The 16,424-nt window shown below is 45.3% G+C and overlaps 1 protein-coding gene across 2 annotated transcripts; it reads right to left on the bottom strand.

Moving 5' to 3' along the window:
* Window positions 1-210: 210 nt before the first annotated feature.
* Window positions 211-16,114, bottom strand: Mpl (MPL proto-oncogene, thrombopoietin receptor). 2 transcript variants are annotated; one of them, XM_042682619.1, is made up of 12 exons: window positions 16,036-16,114; window positions 15,742-15,874; window positions 15,278-15,456; window positions 14,451-14,749; window positions 13,891-14,053; window positions 13,492-13,618; window positions 6,751-6,935; window positions 6,477-6,619; window positions 4,144-4,303; window positions 3,921-4,017; window positions 1,151-1,238; window positions 211-955 (listed from the first exon to the last, which is right to left on the bottom strand). In XM_042682619.1, exons 1-12 carry the CDS (start codon window positions 16,112-16,114, stop codon window positions 725-727), a joined length of 1,884 nt encoding a protein of 627 aa, XP_042538553.1. In that variant the 3' UTR covers window positions 211-724. The 2 variants fall into 2 exon arrangements, with proteins under 2 accessions (XP_042538553.1, XP_042538563.1); XM_042682629.1 differs by having other exon boundaries at window positions 14,451-14,582; window positions 15,282-15,456.
* Window positions 16,115-16,424: the final 310 nt, after the last annotated feature.

Below are 16,424 nucleotides of genomic sequence, written 5' to 3'. Positions count from 1 at the left end.
AACAAACCTGCCTGTGGAGAAAATGGAACTGGTATTTTAGATCTCAGGCGGAAACTCCTAGGCTTCCATGTGTCAGGTCCAGCCACTTGCCTCTAAATGCCAAATAAAGAGACATGGTGAAGGGCAAAGAAAGGAAATTTATTACATGGTATGGACATGCTATAGGAAGATAGCATTTCAGCCAGCCATCTTCGGGCTATCGACATGAGTTATAAGTTTAAATAGACAAAGAACTAGGAGCAGGGGATGAAAGGCAGGGTTAAGCAGTTGTAGTCCTAGGTCAGAGGAATGAGTCAGAGTCCCAGTATCAGGTCAAAGGTGCTATGACAGTCACGATTTGTCAGATGGGATTTTATTACAGTAAGAATAATAATGCCTGGTGGGTTCAGTGGTTTGTTCCTCCTTCCTAGCTTCCAAGATAGTTGTGACTGCAGGAGAGAATATCCAGAGCAAAGGACATAGATACATGGTAGGGATGCCTAGCTTTTATTCTGCCTTGAAGTAATTTGGAGGTCTAAGTAGGGAGTCATGTTTTTCAGCAGTAGTTTTTAAATACCTTTTACAACAGGGCCTTGATTTGTCAGGAAGAGGTTAGAAAGATCAGTGCAATAAAGCCCAAGGAAGTAGACAGGAATAGGTGTGAGGTCTGAGGCTTTGGGATCAAGGTCAAAAGGTTTGCAGAGTCCTGTATCTGTCCAGGGAACTGGGAGCGAGGGGCCTGCTTTTAGGGCTGCTGCCAGCAACTTAGTGGTAGGTAGGAATGGTTGGCAATGTGGGTGGTACAGCAGGATCCAGATTGAGCCATGGCCTCCAGGCAAGAAGGCTGGAGGCCTCGGTAGTCCACCTGAGCCTGGGAGGAACACAGGGGCAAGGGAGTCTTCTCTGAGGACTTAGGTAGGATTTCAAGGAGACTGGGTTCCACTTCTTCATAGCTATCTGTGACAGTAGCCTTGGGCTGAGAGAAATGGACAAAAGGAGCTGGGTTAGAGCAGATCCTGGTGAACTGGATGCAGTGGAAGGAGAATTGGGCTAGGGGTAGTACCTGGGGGTGGTACACTGCTGGGTAAGACCCTTGAACAAGTTGCATTGGGTGGTGACAAGGGTCACGGGTGGTGAGGAGAGGAGAAAGTAGGAGAGAGGGTGTACTCACTGGATTCAGGGCTGCAGTATCTCTAAGGTACTGGCCGAGGACGCGGTGCAGGTCTGGAAGTGAGGGCCACAGGGCATGCCTCAGTCTCCTAGGGGTAAAGAAAGATGGGGAGCCTGAATTGTGGGAATGAGTTGGGATGGATGAAGAGAACAGTGAAGCAGGACAGTGGGGTCGGCAGTGAGGTGGAGAAATACAGCTTGGAGAGATAGAGGTGTAAAGGAAGATAAGGAAACCTCAGGTAGGAGAGGGAGGTGGTCACTGGTGGGCTGCTTCAAAAAGAATAGTGCAGAGGGGCTGGGAAGGTGGCTCAGTGGTAGAGCCCTTACATTGCATGCATGAGGCCCTGGGTTCGATTCCTCAGCACCACATAAGCAAAAAGAAAAAAGCCGGAAGTGGCGCTGTAGCTCTAGTGGTAGAGCGCTAGCCTTGAGCTAAAGAGCTGAGGGACAGCGCCCAGGCCCAGAGTTCAGGCCCCATGACCTGACCCAAAAAAAAAAAAATAGTTCAGAGTATTGAGCAGAACTTCCCCAAATAGTCCTGCTTTAGGACCTTTGCACTTGATCTTCTCTCTCCTGAAACATTTGGCCCACACTTCATTTACATCTCTGTTAATATGTTATCCGGATAAGCAATGCCCTCTTCGTTGCTAACATTACCATTTCCCTTCCTCCTCACTATTTTATGCTCTGCTTTATTTTCCTTCATTCCTTTCTTTTTTATGGTGGTTGTTTTTGTTTTTGTTTTTTAAAGACAAAGTCTCAGTATAATTGATTGGGCTGTCCTCAACTTGGGATCTTTCTGAGTATGTGGAGTGCTGGGATTCCAGATGTGTACCACCATGCCTGGTTTCATTTTTCCTTATAGCACTTGACTTATTTGTTTTATATTTATTGTATTGGTGTGTGTGTGTGTGTGTGTGTGTGTGTGTGTGTGTGTGTGTGTGTGTGTGTGTGTGTGTGTGTCTACTCCCTAGATCAAACTCATTGGGAACAGAGTTTGTGTATTTTTTCACTCCTGTATCTTCAGCATCTGGAGGATCATAGTAAGTGCTTAAGAAATTACTTTAGTGAATGTACAAAACCACTGGAGCTTCTTATTAAATTATGAACTGAGCTGGGTATCAGTGGCTCATGCTTGTACTCCTTGCTAGTCAGAAGACTGAGACCTGGAGGGTTTCACTTCAAAGCTAGCCTGGGCAGAAAAATTTATGAGACTTCATCCCCAATAAACTAGCAAAATGCTAGACTGGAGGTATGACTCAAGTGGTAGGGTACCAGCAATGAGCAAGAAAGCTTAATACTTTGAGTGAGAGCTTAATACTTTGAGTTCAAACCCTAGTACCAGAGGAAGAAAAAGTTCCTACACAGGGCCATCTATCTGGGAGTACAGTCTAAGATGAATTGGGGAGCCCTCCAGTTCTTTAACCTTATAATTCTATGCAGGGCTTTAGCTAAACATTTCTGGCTTCTTCCATTACGTCACCTCTATGTCCTCAAAGAAAATAGGGTGACTTACCTAATTGTAGAAAAGAAATGCAGTATTCCTGGTTCAGCAACCCCCACCCCCCCTAATATTTTTGTTGGATCTGCTATCTGCATGAAGGTTTCATTCCAAGTTGTGCATACACATAGGCAGACTAAAAGTTCTAAGAGAAACATGTTCAAAGAGAGCTGTGAGACCACAAGAGGAGTACCTAATCTAGCCTAGGACTATGAAAACACAATGATTGGAGGAGCTCACTTCTAAGTGTTCACAAACAGCAGACTGTACCAGTTGGAGCACTGAGGTGGTATGGATTCTATCCTTCATGCTTATAATTTCCAGTGGCATTTCTCCTCAGCCCTCACAAAAGTGAGTTACTCATTACTAACATTTATTTAAGGGCCTGCTACTTGGCAGGCTCTGTGCTGAGGATTTAAAAATGACCAAGTAAGGTATAATGGAGAAGACATAAAGAAATACATACAAGACCAGGGAGATGGGGGTGGTTCAGTGGTGGAGTGTGTGCTTAACGTTATGCATGAGCCCTGAGTTCATTTTTTAGAAAAAAGAAAGAAAAAAACACAATAAAACCATAAGAAAGCACAGAAGAGCAGTCAATAAAGGCAGATCAGGAAGAGATTTTTAAGAGTACGTGAAGTTATTTATAGATGAATGTGTATTACTTAGCCAGGAGAATAATCAAGGCACAGAGGACATTCTGTGCAAAGCAGCTGAGAAGCAAAACAGGCTGTGGCGAAAATCACCCAACAGTTTAGCCAGGCTGATACACGGGATGGAAGAGGGTGTGGGGCATGCAAGACTCACTGGTCTGGCTTTTATCCTGGGGAACTATTGAAGGGATTTAAGGAGGAGAATGACAGGCTCACAAGTGCCTTTTGGAAAGGTTTTTCTGGTGGCTTTGAGGCTAGATGGGAGAGAGAAGAGGCTCTGTTTCAGCGAGTCAAGTCGTGTGTCTGGTTGGAGAAAGGGAGTCATTGTTTGAACAAGGGTTTAGAGGTGAAAGGACCAGACATGATGGCCTATTGGATGGGCTGGGGTGGAGGGGGAGGCGCTAAAGTGTCCTGGTTGGGGGCCAGATCACTGACGTGCGCAGTGAGAAGGGGCTGTTTGAAGTGAGCATGTTTGACTCCGGGGGCGTGCAGGAAACAGCTGAAGTTGCAGAAGTAGACTTGGCGTGGCGTCCAGTGACCCTAGGATGCGGCTTCTAAACAAGGCTCCGGGGCCAGGCCGGGCCCACTGCCCTTCTCCCCCTTGGCAGGGACGGTACCTGTAGTGCACGGGAAACTGCCACCTCAGCAGCAGCAGGCCCAGGAGGGCACTGAGGCCCAGCACCAGGAGCAGAGCCGTCACCAAGGAGATCCAGGCTAGGGGACAAAAATCATTTGACCTTGGCTGCTCCCCCCTCCCCCTCCCGGCTCCGCCCCTGCCTCCCCCCGGCCCTGCCCTGCCCGGGTCACCCGGGGAGCTGCGCCCCGTCCGCCCTGCCTCACCGCTCTCCGAGGCCGTCTCCACCCTCGCAGGGTCAGACCAAGCGCTCCACGGGCCCCGGTAGGTGGGACCGTGGAGCCGGGCGCGCAGCTGTAAGCTGTAGCGGGATCGGGGTCGCAGCTCCAGGCTTCCTCCCCGGGCCCCTAGAGGCGGCTCCAGCACCTGCGCGGGGAAGCCAGCGGTGGGCCGCGCTCGGGCCTGCAGCGGGCCTCCAGCGCTCTGCTCCAGTTGGACCAAAATCCCACCGCGTCAAATCCCCAGGAAGGCTGGGATCTCCACCCAGGGCCTGACTGCCTGCAAAACGCTCTTCCTCCCTTAGCACCCGGGTGCAGAACCTGGACCTCTCCCCTGTTGCCAGAGAAGCCCACCAGACAGAGTACACACCCTTTACTCAGACCTGACCTTCCCAGAGCCAAGCAACTGGACCATGTGGGGAACCCCCCCCCCCCAACCCGCACAGAGATCTCTGACAAGGAGATGCGGCCCTAATTGGGCCCTGGCCACCCAGAGACACACCCAAGTGGGAGACGTATTAACTTAACGGCTTAGGAAGTTAAGAATTGCTCAGAATATGCAAACATTGTGCTTGGCACTGGAGGCAAAGATAAATGACCCACAGTCTCACGTATCTAATGAGGCAGCCAAACAAAGAATCACAACTAATTAGTACAAAGCACCATGGTAACCCAAAGAAACATTCAATGCTGCCTGAGCTGCTTGGTTGGGGATTAAAGGATAGTTCAGTATGCTAAGGCCACAGATGGCAAAGTTGGATGGTCAAAGAGAAAGCTAAGGTAGTAGTAGTAAGGATTTGAAGAATTAGTATGTTATTTAATGTACTTGTTGATTAATAGGAAGGAAAGAGAAAGGAAAAGACTATATGATTCCAGGCTTTGTTACACAATAAGTAGTGGCAATGTCAGAGACAGGAAGCAGGAGTAGCTTGAAGAAGTGCTGTATGGTTCTAGTTTATACAGTTTAACAGTTACTGGGTTTAGTGGGTTCCATTTGTAGTTCCAGCACTCAGGATGCTGAGGCAGGAGAATCCTGAGTTACAGGCCAGCATAGACTACATAGTGAACTCTGTCTCAAAAAAGAAAAAAGTTTACATCCAAACCAATTAATGGTAATGTCAGATAGTGATTCCTCTTTGGTGGTAAGGTGAATAGCGGACAAAAGTAGTTTATGGGATGCTGGAAATAATTAGTATCTTGGTCTTGGTAATGGACACATAGCTGTATGTATGTAAAAACAATTCAACATTTAAGGTTTGTACACTTCATTGTATGTGAGCTAAATCTTAGTACATTAGAGGGGGCAGATGAGTTTAGTTTTGAATACAATGAATTTGAACTGTGTGAGATAGGGTGGTTGTTTTAGGTACAGCTTTCTGGTAAGAAGTGTGTATCTCTCTCTCTATTGTATATATATAAAGTAGGCAGAGAAATAACGTTAGTGTATTAGAGCACCTTCTGTATGCCAAGCACTATGCTAGGTATTTATTTGTTTATTTTCTAACTCTATATAGTAGATGGCATTATTTACATTTTACCAACAAGGAAGTACAGACTTTGAAAATTGAGGTAATTTGCCTATGTTTCTTAACCTCTTTTCAGAGTGGAGTTAGGCTAGCCATGGTGGCTCATATCTATAGTCCTAGTTGGGAAGCAGAGATAAGGAAAATCAAGGGTCCTCCAGCTAGCCTGGCAAGAAAGTCAGAGAGACTGCATCTTACCCAATAAAAGGCCAGAGCAGTGGTGTTTACCTAATCACCACATTTATGCAGCAAGTGTAAGTAGGAGGATTGCCCTAGGCTTGCTGGGCATAAATACAAGACTATATAGAAGCAACAAAGATGCTGAGGCATGATTAATTGGTAGAGTATCTGCCTAGCAAGCAGGACCCTTACTTAAAACCCATGTGTGTGTGTGTGTGTGTGTGTGTGTGTGTGTGTGTTAGAATGGTAAAACTGGGATTATTAGGATATAGATATTGTAACCATGGGACTGAAGCACTCACCTAGAGAGATGTATATGTTTACGTAGAGGCAAAGTGTCTAACATGAGACTCTAGGAAACAGCAGCTATTATGAACGACTGGAGCCAGAATAGGAGCGTGAGAAAATTCAGTCAGAGCCTGATATTCCAAAGATAAATAGAAAAGAACATTTGAATCAGGGGAACCAGCAGTGTCACAGGCCCAAGAGCAGCTACAGCTGAATCAGATTAACATAGATGTACAAGCCTGACCATAGATAGAGGAACACAGTATAGACGTGGAAGACCTTAGGAATGGTATGTGCAGTAGTCTGTGGATATTTATTACTTGATTGTACCTTCCAGTTCTGATGGCCTTCTCCTGTGTATCGAAGTTGATAGCAGGTCTCTTGGGCTGCCCAGGAGGATGGGTGCTGCCACTCCAACTCCAGCTGCCCGCTGGACACCTCCTTCCAGTGCAAGCTTGGGGTGGGGAGGAGTACTACAGGGAATTCAGCAGGGCCTGGGTTAAGCCCTTTTGTGCATGAGGCATCGGTCAGAAGGGTTAAAGGAATCACATACATACATTTGGTGGGAGTGAGAACAGTGTGGGAGGAATAGGGAAGATCTTACCAGCCTGGTGGATCCAGAAAGGGGATCTTAGGTAGCTGTGAACAGCACCCTGGGCTGTGGTCACCTCTACAAGCACGTGAATAACACTGTCATTCTGTGACCTGAAGTGGCAGCGAGAGAGCTGAGGAGGCTGTAATCCTGGATTTGGTTCTGCCTCTTCTTCACACTTCTCCCAGACAGGGTCCCTAAGAAGCAGCCCAATATGGTGATTGCAGCAGGCCTGTCCAAAAGAATCACCTCTATCCTCCCCATCTCACAGAAACTATGGCCCATGTGGATTGCAAATCTAACTCCTCCCTTGAGTGGGCCTCTGTCGTACACCAGGAGGCCCTGCCTCTTCCCCTTGAGCTGATATGATATTTAAAAATAGCTCAGTCTATAGAATTCAGGTCTTGGCTCACCAGAGTATAACTTTGGGCAAATTATTTGATGTGCCTAGCTGGTACAAGACCTGAGTTCAAGCTCCAGGACTGCCTTCCCCTCAAAACAGCAACCAAAAAACCCCACCAAACACACACACACACACACACACACACACGCACACACACACACACACACACACACCACGCATGCATGCGCACATACACACATACATACACACACACCAAAAATAAAACCCAAAACAAAACTCTACTCTAGTTTCTTCCTGTTTATAAAATGGGTTAATACCTACTTCATAGAATTACTTCGAAGAGTAAAGATCTTTCATCTTTCTAGAGGGGAAACATCTTTATATTTTTTAATTGTTCTCATACAGATACCCTCCATTGGGTATTTTGCATTAGATTATTACAACAGCTTCCTAAATGACCTTTTGCCTCCATTTCTACCACTGCTCTCAGTTTATTCTCCATACAGCTACTAGAATATACTTCAGATATCAATTGGACAATGTCCAGAGTATATCATAAATCTATTTATTTTTATCTTTTCAAGATGAAACTACCATTGTTTCTTGCCTAGATTAAAGCAAATTTTTAACCGGTAGCCTTCTACTCTTATTTCTCTTACAAAGACATACTCTTCTATTTGTTACTTCTACATTTTTTTTTTTTTTTGGTCGGTTGTGGGGCTTGAACTCTGGGCCTGGGCACTGTCCCTCAGCTCTTCAGCTCAAGGCTAGTGCTCTACCTCTTGAGCCACAGTGCCACGTCTGGTTTTCTGAGTGGCTTATTGGAGATAAGAGTCTCATAGACTTTACTGCCTGGGCTGGCTTTGAACTGTGATCCTCAGATCTCAGCCTCCTGAGTAGCTAGGATTACAGGCATGAGCCACCAGTACCTGGCTTTTTTTACTTTTTGAGAGAGGGTCTTGCTATAGTGTTCAGGCTGGACTTGAACTCATGATTTTCCTGCCTTAACCTTTTCTGAGTGCTGGGACTCTACCTGGATTTTTTTGTTTCTTTTTGTGCTGAAGATTGATCCCAGTGCCTCATGCTTGCTAGACAACTCTCTGCCACTGAACTATGTCCCTAGCCCTGATCTATCTATCTATCTATCTATCTATCTATCTATCTATCTATCTATCATATTATTATTCACTTTTTTTTTATGCCCTCCTTAGACTTGAATGTTGGACCTGGGACTGTTCCTGAGGGGTATTTTTTTGCTCAAGGCTAGCATTCTACCATCTGAGTCATAGATCTACTTCCAGCTGTTTGGTAGTTCATTGGAGATAAGAGTCTCATAGACTTTCCTGCTTGGGCTGCTTCGAACCACAATACTCAGATGTCAACCTCAAGGAGTAGCTAGGGTTACAGGTGTGATTTAAAGGCACCAGCTTACTCTTCCCCTTAAAAATCTTTCAATGGCTCTTCATCCCACTTGGCATAAAATCCAAGCTAAACTGGGTGCCGGTGGCTCACATTTGTATCTTCTCAGGAGGTTGAGATCTGAGGATTGAGGTTAGAGGCTAGCCCAGGCAGGAAAGTCTGTAAAACTTTTTATCTCCAAAAAACTACTCAAAAAGACTGGAGGGGGGTGTGGAGGTGGGGAGTGGGGAGAGGAAGGGCTGGGAAGGGGAAACAAAGGAGGAGGCAACAATGCTTGGTAAGAAATGTACTCACTGTCTTGTCCATGTAATTGTAACCTCTCTGTATGGTATTTTCACAATTAAAAAAAAAAGGCTGGAAGTGGTATTGTGGCTCAAGTGGTAGAGTGCTAGCCTTGAGTAAAAGAAGTTCAGGGACAGCATTCAGGCCTTAGGAACAACAAAATTTTTTTTTTTAAAAATTAGGCTAAATGTTATGCTTATAGACTCTATGTGTTTTGATTCCTCCTTCCTTAACTGTTCTTTTATCCTGTGATTTTCATACCCTTCATCTATGTGGGCCTTCTGTCTCTATCACAAATATGCCAAATATGTCCTGTCTTTATGTTTTGCCTTTGTCCTGCATTTCTCCCTTTTGTCTCTTGGATCTCAGCTAACCTATTACCTCTTTGATGAGGCTATTGTGAGTACTCAGTTTAAAGTAATACTTCCTTTGCTTAGTCTTTATTATATGTATGTATGTATGTATGTATATATATATATATCTGAAACTTATTATCCTTGTCCTTCTCACTACTCCCCACTAAAATATAAGCCCTATCAATGCTGGATCTTTTCCCTACTTAAAAAAATGTTATTATTGTTATTGGGGATCAAATCCAGAGTTTCATGCATATTAGGCAAGCACTCTTTCACTGAGCTACATTCCTAGCCCTAGAATCTTTTTTGTTTTGTCTCTCTATCCCCAATGCCTGGCATATAACTCACCTCAAAAATTTGTTTACTAAAAAAAAATTTGTTTACTGAGCAAATGAATCATGTCTGATTCTTGATTACGATTCCTAAGTAACTTGTCATCTCTAAAACACTATGTATATATTTATATCTTTACCCATTTAGTCACCAAACAATTGTTACTCATATGCCAGGCATTGTGCTAGGCATTCTGTGTACATAGAGGAATAATCTTCAATGAAATATCATTTCATTGGGAGAAGCAGAAAAACAGGTATTTTCTGTAACATGGACAGGCTGACCTGGGAGCATCACAGAGGGACGTCTAACCTTGACTGGAGAGACAGGGTAAAGGGAACAAATGAGCATCTCAGGTACATGCTTATGCTCAGATAAGATATTCACACATATACATACAGTGCTTTGGGGGAAATACTAAATAGTGCAGAATGGTATTAGGATACAGGACCTGGTGATACACTGTAACATGACATAAGGCCTGGTAATAATGCTTGTGAGAGTACAGCCCAATCATGGATGGCTTTGTGGCCTTTCCAAGGCGCTTGGACTTAATCTGGGACTTGAACTCAGGGGCTGGATATTGTCCCTGAGCTCCTTTTGCTCAAGGCTAGCACTCTACTACTTGAGCCACAGCACCACTTTCAGCTTTTTCTATGTGGTACAGAGGAATTGACGCCAAGGCTTCATACATTCTAGGTAAGCACTCTACCACTAAGCCACATTCCCAGCCCACTTGAATTTAATCTTGAAGAAAATGTGGAGACAGTTAAGGATTTTAAACAGAAAAGTGTCATAATTATCATGTACTACATAAGGTCACTCTACCTGCAGCTTGTAGGAAGGATTTATGAAGGGTAGGTAGAAAGAGAGGAACCCATTAGGTCATTGTTGTGGTTTTTCATGTGCCAAGTGATGAAGGTCTGAAGATAAGTGGTGGAGGTGGGGTAGAATAAAGATGATTCAAGAGATATTGAAGAGGTGGGAGGGACTAGTCTATTTCTGATGGATGTAGAAAACGTATGAATGGAGAATGTCCTGCGTGACTTCTACGTAGAAACTGAGTTCATGGTAGAATAGAGGGCAATCAAGAGGAAAAGTAGAAGCCGGTGCTCGTGACTCATGCCTATAATCTGAGCTAATTGGGAGGCTGAAATCTGAAGACTATAGTTCAAAGCCTGTAGATAAATACAAGAGACTCTTACCTCCACTTAACTAGCATAAATCTGGAGGTGGATCTCAAGTGGTAGAGTGCCAGCCTTGAATGGAAAAGCCAAAGAAGAGCACAAGTCCCCGAGTTCAAGTTCTAGTACTGGCACACATACACATGTACACACACACACACCACACACACATGTACACACATGTACACACACACACCATGTAGACATGTACACACATGTACACACACACACATAGAAAAGCAGGTTTTGATAGAATAAATGATTATTTCAGCTTTGTCACCCTTTCGTCCATGCATGGATTGTACCTCTGCACAATGGAAATCTGTACTGTTTATTTAAAAGAATGACATCTTTTTTTTATTTCTGGTTGTGGAGCTTGAACTCTGGGCCTGGGCACTGTCCCTCAGCTCTTCAGATCAAGGCTAGTACTCTACCACTTGAGCCACAGTGCCACTTCCAGTTTTCTGGTGGTTAGTTGGAGATAAGAGTCTCTCGGGCTTTCCTGTCCAGGCTGGTTTTGAACTGCAATCTTTAGATCTCAGCCTCCTGAGTAGCTAGAATTACTGATGTGAGCCACCGGTCCCTGGCAAGAATGACATCTTTTTGTAATGAGTTCCAAGACATAGTTAAAAACAGAATTAACAAACAACGCTCAGTGATAGAGCACTTGTCTAGCACATGTGGGACCTGGGTTCTATTCCTAGCACCACAAAAACAAGTGTTAAAAAAAAAACGTATGTATAATGTGATCATATGTGTGTATGTGTGTTTAATTTAAAAAATGTGGATATGTATGTTGCTCTTAGGGCTGCCCCTGAACTTCCGTGTTCTAGCTAGCACTCTACTGTTTAAGCTCCACTTCTGACTTTTGGTGGGCAATTTTAAACCACAATTCTGAGATCTCAGCCTCCTGAGTAGCTAGGATTATAGGGCTGAGCCACAGGTGTTTAGCTCTCAATAATATTTTATATAATTTTTAAATGTATAGAAGCAAACACATACATTAAAAAATTGTTGTCTTCTTTTTTTTTTAATGCCAGGGACTGAACTCAGGGCATAGGCTCTGTCGTTGAGCCTACCCTGAGGCTAGTGCTCTACCACGTGAGCCACAGTTCCACTTTCAGCTTTTTCTGTAGTTTATTGGAGATATGAGTCTCATGGACTTTCTTTCTTTTTTTTGGGTCTGGTCGTGGGGCCTGAACTCTGGGCCTGGGTGCTGTCCCTCAGCTCTTCAGCTCAAGGCTAGCGCTCTACCACTTGAGCCACAGTGACACTTCTGGCTTTTTTTTTTCTGCTTATGTGGTGCTGAGGAATCGAACCCAGGGCCTCATGCATGCAAGGCAAGCGCTCTACCACTGAGCCACCTTCCTAGCCCCTCATGGACTTTCTTGCCTGGACTGGCTTTGAACTGTGATCCTCAGATCTCAGCCTCCTGAGTAGCCACCAGCACCCAGCAATTGTTGAGTGTTTTAAAAATTATTCACTCATTGAACTGTTTGGTAATTTATTTTGCTGGTATTGGACTTGTGTAAGGTCCATGTAAGGTGCACATTCAGCCTGCTTGCTCATGGTTGATAGCTGATGCTCTACCACTGGAGCCTGTTTTTTGAGACAGGTTTCAATAGGCTGGCCTCTGCCTTAGCCTCCCTTATGATCCTCTTGCCTCCTGAAAGCTAGAAATACAAGTATGTGCCACCACATCCAGCCACCATACCCATATCACTGAGCAATTTTCAGCTAAACACCTGTTGTATTTCAGGTAGATGAGAACATATTTGTGCATAAAAACAGGTGGATTTTATCCTTTGGGGTCATATATAGTCAAGGTCAGCTTTTCTCAACTGGAGTTCTAAGAGAGAACTTTTTAGTCAACCAAATAATCACATAAAATGTAAATGGTAAACTATGAAAAGAACAAGAATGTAAAATTGTGTGCTATTGGATTCTAATAAGAGAGTTCCCTGAGGGAGTACAGAGAAGTAAAGATAGGAGGGAGAAATAGTATGTGCTAAGACTCAGAAGCAGAAGGGACTATGGCAGATATAAGGGAGCCAATGAAGGCCAGTGCTGGAACAGAGGGAGCAAAGGGCAGTATAGCATAGAAGCTGAAACACATGGGAGGTAGATCTTCAGAACTTTATAAGGCCATGATAGACTTCTTTAAAGCTGGGAATGTTCTGTTCAGTTTAGTACTTTCAAAAGAACTTTCCAGCCCCTAGGCGGAGAATGATTGGAAAGGTAACAGTTCTTTTCATGAAGTGAGAGATGATAATGGCTTGGACCAATGTAATGGCAGCATTATACTACAGTGGATATCATCTAGAGATATTTAATTGGTAGAAGTCAAAAGTTGGTAATGTGTGTCAGTGAGGAGTTTGGTAGACATCCCAAAAGGCCAGGCTAATTTTTGTCTAGATTCAACAGATCGGAAACCATACTTGACCATGCAAAGTTGTATTACATATTTGAGTGTGGAAGGCTATACCAAGTATGAGTTTTACACAGATCTAGCAATGTTTGAGCTTAGCTAAGATCACAAAGTACAAAGCATGGGGAACAAATTGAAGTAAATGAGACTGTAGGCTGTAACAATGATGTGATGTGATTAAAGCATTCCCAGGAGGAATGGAAAGCTGAGGTTGAGAATACAAAACATTCATGTGAGAATGGGAGAGTAAATAACAAAGAACAGAGCCTAGTTAGCAGTCAAAAGCAGGAGAGTGAAGAGTTCCATGAGCAATCTTTACATTTTTCTGCTGTTTTTAGCATCTCTCTCATGATATCACACCAACCAAAAACTCAGTTCAACTCTTACCTGTCTCTGGGGCAGCACCGTGTCTTACTGTGGTGGAAGAAGCCTTGAGAGCTAGTATGGTTGTGTTGCTGCCACTGACAGGTAACATTCTTCAGGTCCAAGGTAAAGCATTGAAGCCCAATTGTCACTGAGGTCAAAATATGAAGCCCTATCAGAGCCATGCATAGTCTATAGAGCTGTAGATAGAGTATCCAGATAATTTTTACAACTACAACAGAATATCTGCTCTGTTCTCTCTTCTCTCACTTGAGCAGAGTTTGCCCTATACAATGGCAAGCTTGAGGTTATCAGGCAGGACCATCATTCTCAGAGCCTTCACATTCAACCTAAGGTTTCCTACAGTTCTTCTTCTTCTTTTTTTAATCTCCTTCCTATCTCCCCATTTCTTTATTGACCCACCTGCATCCCGGGGAAGGTCCACAGTCACAGGTAAAGACCAGGATCCCCAGGAACCATGGAGGGAGACCCCATCAGGCTGGCTACGCAACTGGAGCCAATAGGACTTGCCAGGCTGGAGCCCTGAGATGAGGCAACTTCCACCCCTGACTTTCAGAGATGGAGCCTGGGGATAAAAATCCCAGCATCAGAATCTAGGTCTGCCTCTCATCCGAGACATCTACCCCTAATACTTGAAGCCCCATACCATGTGTGTTCAGAGCTAGCACCTTACTGGTTAGATGTACAACACACAGAATGGGGACCAGATTGGTGGGTTTCAGGGGATATTCAGAGATTTCTGAAAGGAAATCTCCATTAACCAGGAGGCCCATTAGATCTCAATTTTGTCAGTGTAAATGATGCAAAGTGAGATACCACTTAAAGAGAGAGGGCTCTAATCAGAGTCTACAATAACTTCCAAGGACAAACCGAGTTTAGAATTTCCAAAGTATGACCTGTCCCTGACTGGGGAAATGTTGGGGGAAGGGGATAGGAGGTAGAACAGAAGGAGGTTCAAATACTTCTCCAGTTGGAGAGGTCTCTGTTGGTCCATCCTGCTGGGTTGCTGTGGGCAGAGCACATGGAGACTGGTGTAGGGTGGAGGCGGGATTTGGCCTTGGCAGGGTGGGGCAGCAGGTTTCAGTGGGGAGCAGCTGTATAACTGTGGGGCCAGTGGAGTTCCTGGGATCTGCAGGGCCATAGCGGAGTTCATGCCTCAGGAATTCACTGATTTCAGGTGCTGGGGCTTCCCACCGGATCTGAAGTTCCCCTGGCTGACTCCCACCCATGGCCTTGATGATATGGGGGGGAGCTGGTAGACCTGAAGAAAGGTAGGGTAGATCAAAACTGTGAGTGCCACCAACTATGATTCAACCCATGCACTGCAGAAGGGGTGCTGGAGGTGGAATTAGAAGCAGCTCTGATTTTAAAAGATCACAGGTCATCACTCTCTGGAGCTGAGTGACAAGTAGGAAGAATGATTCCTTATCTTGTTCTCCTTTCCTCACAAGAAGAGCGACCTCACTATAGTGTAATGGTTTGCCAGATTCCATGCTCCTTACAGCAGGGACCACTTTTCATCTCCGTATTTTCCTCTCCTGACATGGTACCTGGCACCCAGAGGTGTTCTACAACTGTTGAATTGATGAGTAAATAAATAGGTGAGTGGTGGTATGAAGTGATTTGTAGGTTAGGTCTAGCTCTGGATACTAAAGTTGGAGCAAATGGTAAAAAGGATCTCAAGATGCCTCTGGGGGTCAGAAAGTGGGGAATGTCCACATTATCTACACAAGTCTGATTCTAGGAGCTAGATTGCAGGCAGAGAATGGAATGACTGAGATGTCCTTACCCACACTATCCACAAAGATCACTCGTTGCATCAGAGTCTGGTTCAGGAACACATTCTTCACCCAGAGATGCAGTGGAAAAAAGAGACGTATTTCATCCTGGGCTGGAAACTGGCACACATGACGGGTCCCAAAGTGGGGCACGCTCTGAGAGATCAGAGGGCAGGTGCGGGGCTTCTCTCTGTTGGCAGAAGAGAGGTCCTACCTACACAGCCACCATGCTTAGCCTTGAGGACCCAGGTGGGGCCCATGCCCAGCTTCTGTTTCCATTACTGCCACTTTCTTCTCACTCACTGGCATAGTGGAATGAGGCTTGGGTGGTGGCTTGAGCTAGGCCATGCATAAGGTGGCTACTTAGAGCATGTAGTGTAATCATGCCCTGATAGGGCCAAAGACAGGGAAGCTAATAGGATGCGCAAAGTACAGGGGCAGATATATGGGGGAGGGGGCACAGCCCAACACCTACCCTGGATAGGCATATAGCAGTTGATATGTCCCACTGGGTCCTGCCTCTTCCTCATCCCAGAAGCAAGTGAGGTCCTCAAATGTTTGGGAGAAACAGTTCAGGGGCTCTGAATCCGAGGTCAGCAAGGAGACATCTAAGAAATAGCTGGTGAGTTGGGCTTTGGTTCCCCTCCTTCTTTCCCCAGACATGTTTATGGGTAGGAAACTAGTGGGGGGCTTCCTACCTCGCATCCCTTCCCAGGACTCCCATCCACTCCTAGGGTTCCCTATGCCTGGGCCCCTCCATACACCTCACCTTGGCTGGTGACTTGTGCCAGGTTTGGAGGGACCAGGAGGAGGCAGGAGGTGACCATGAAGAGGGCCCAGGAGGGCATCTTCTCCGGCACTGTGTGCCTGCCTTAGCCCATCCTCCTTTCAGGAAGCCGGGCCCCAATCCCCTCCCAGGCCAGCCCCTAAGGTTCCTGTAAGATACAGCCCCACGTCCTGTCCCTGTCCCTGCCCCTCTGGGGCCCATCCAGACCACACTGGGGCCAGAGGAGGGGGAGTGGGGAGAAGGGTAGGAAGAATTTGAAATAGAGGACATAGGCCTTTTGGTAGGAGGGAGATGGAGGGGTTTATATTTGACCATCCACCAAAAGGAGAATAAGCCTGTGTGTCCGTGTTAACTGTAACAGAACAGCCTCT

The sequence above is a fragment of the Dipodomys spectabilis genome, unplaced genomic scaffold, assembly GCF_019054845.1.
Source record: "Dipodomys spectabilis isolate Male_0828 unplaced genomic scaffold, ASM1905484v1 ptg000002l, whole genome shotgun sequence".
In the NCBI taxonomy this organism is placed as follows: Eukaryota; Metazoa; Chordata; class Mammalia; order Rodentia; family Heteromyidae; genus Dipodomys; species Dipodomys spectabilis.
This window is presented reverse-complemented; position numbering and strand designations above follow the sequence as displayed.

Excerpts from the sequence above, each read along its gene's own strand:
- Mpl (XM_042682619.1), bottom strand. The coding sequence starts at position 16,114 with ATGCCCTCCTGGGCCCTCTTCATGGTCACCTCCTGCCTCCTCCTGGTC. Across the intron at positions 13,619-13,890 it reads GGACCTTCCCCGGGATGCAG|TGACAATTGGGCTTCAATGC; the intron begins GTGGGTCAATAA and ends TTTTGACCTCAG. Across the intron at positions 6,620-6,750 it reads TTTCTGGATCCACCAGGCTG|TACTCCTCCCCACCCCAAGC; the intron begins GTAAGATCTTCC and ends AATTCCCTGTAG.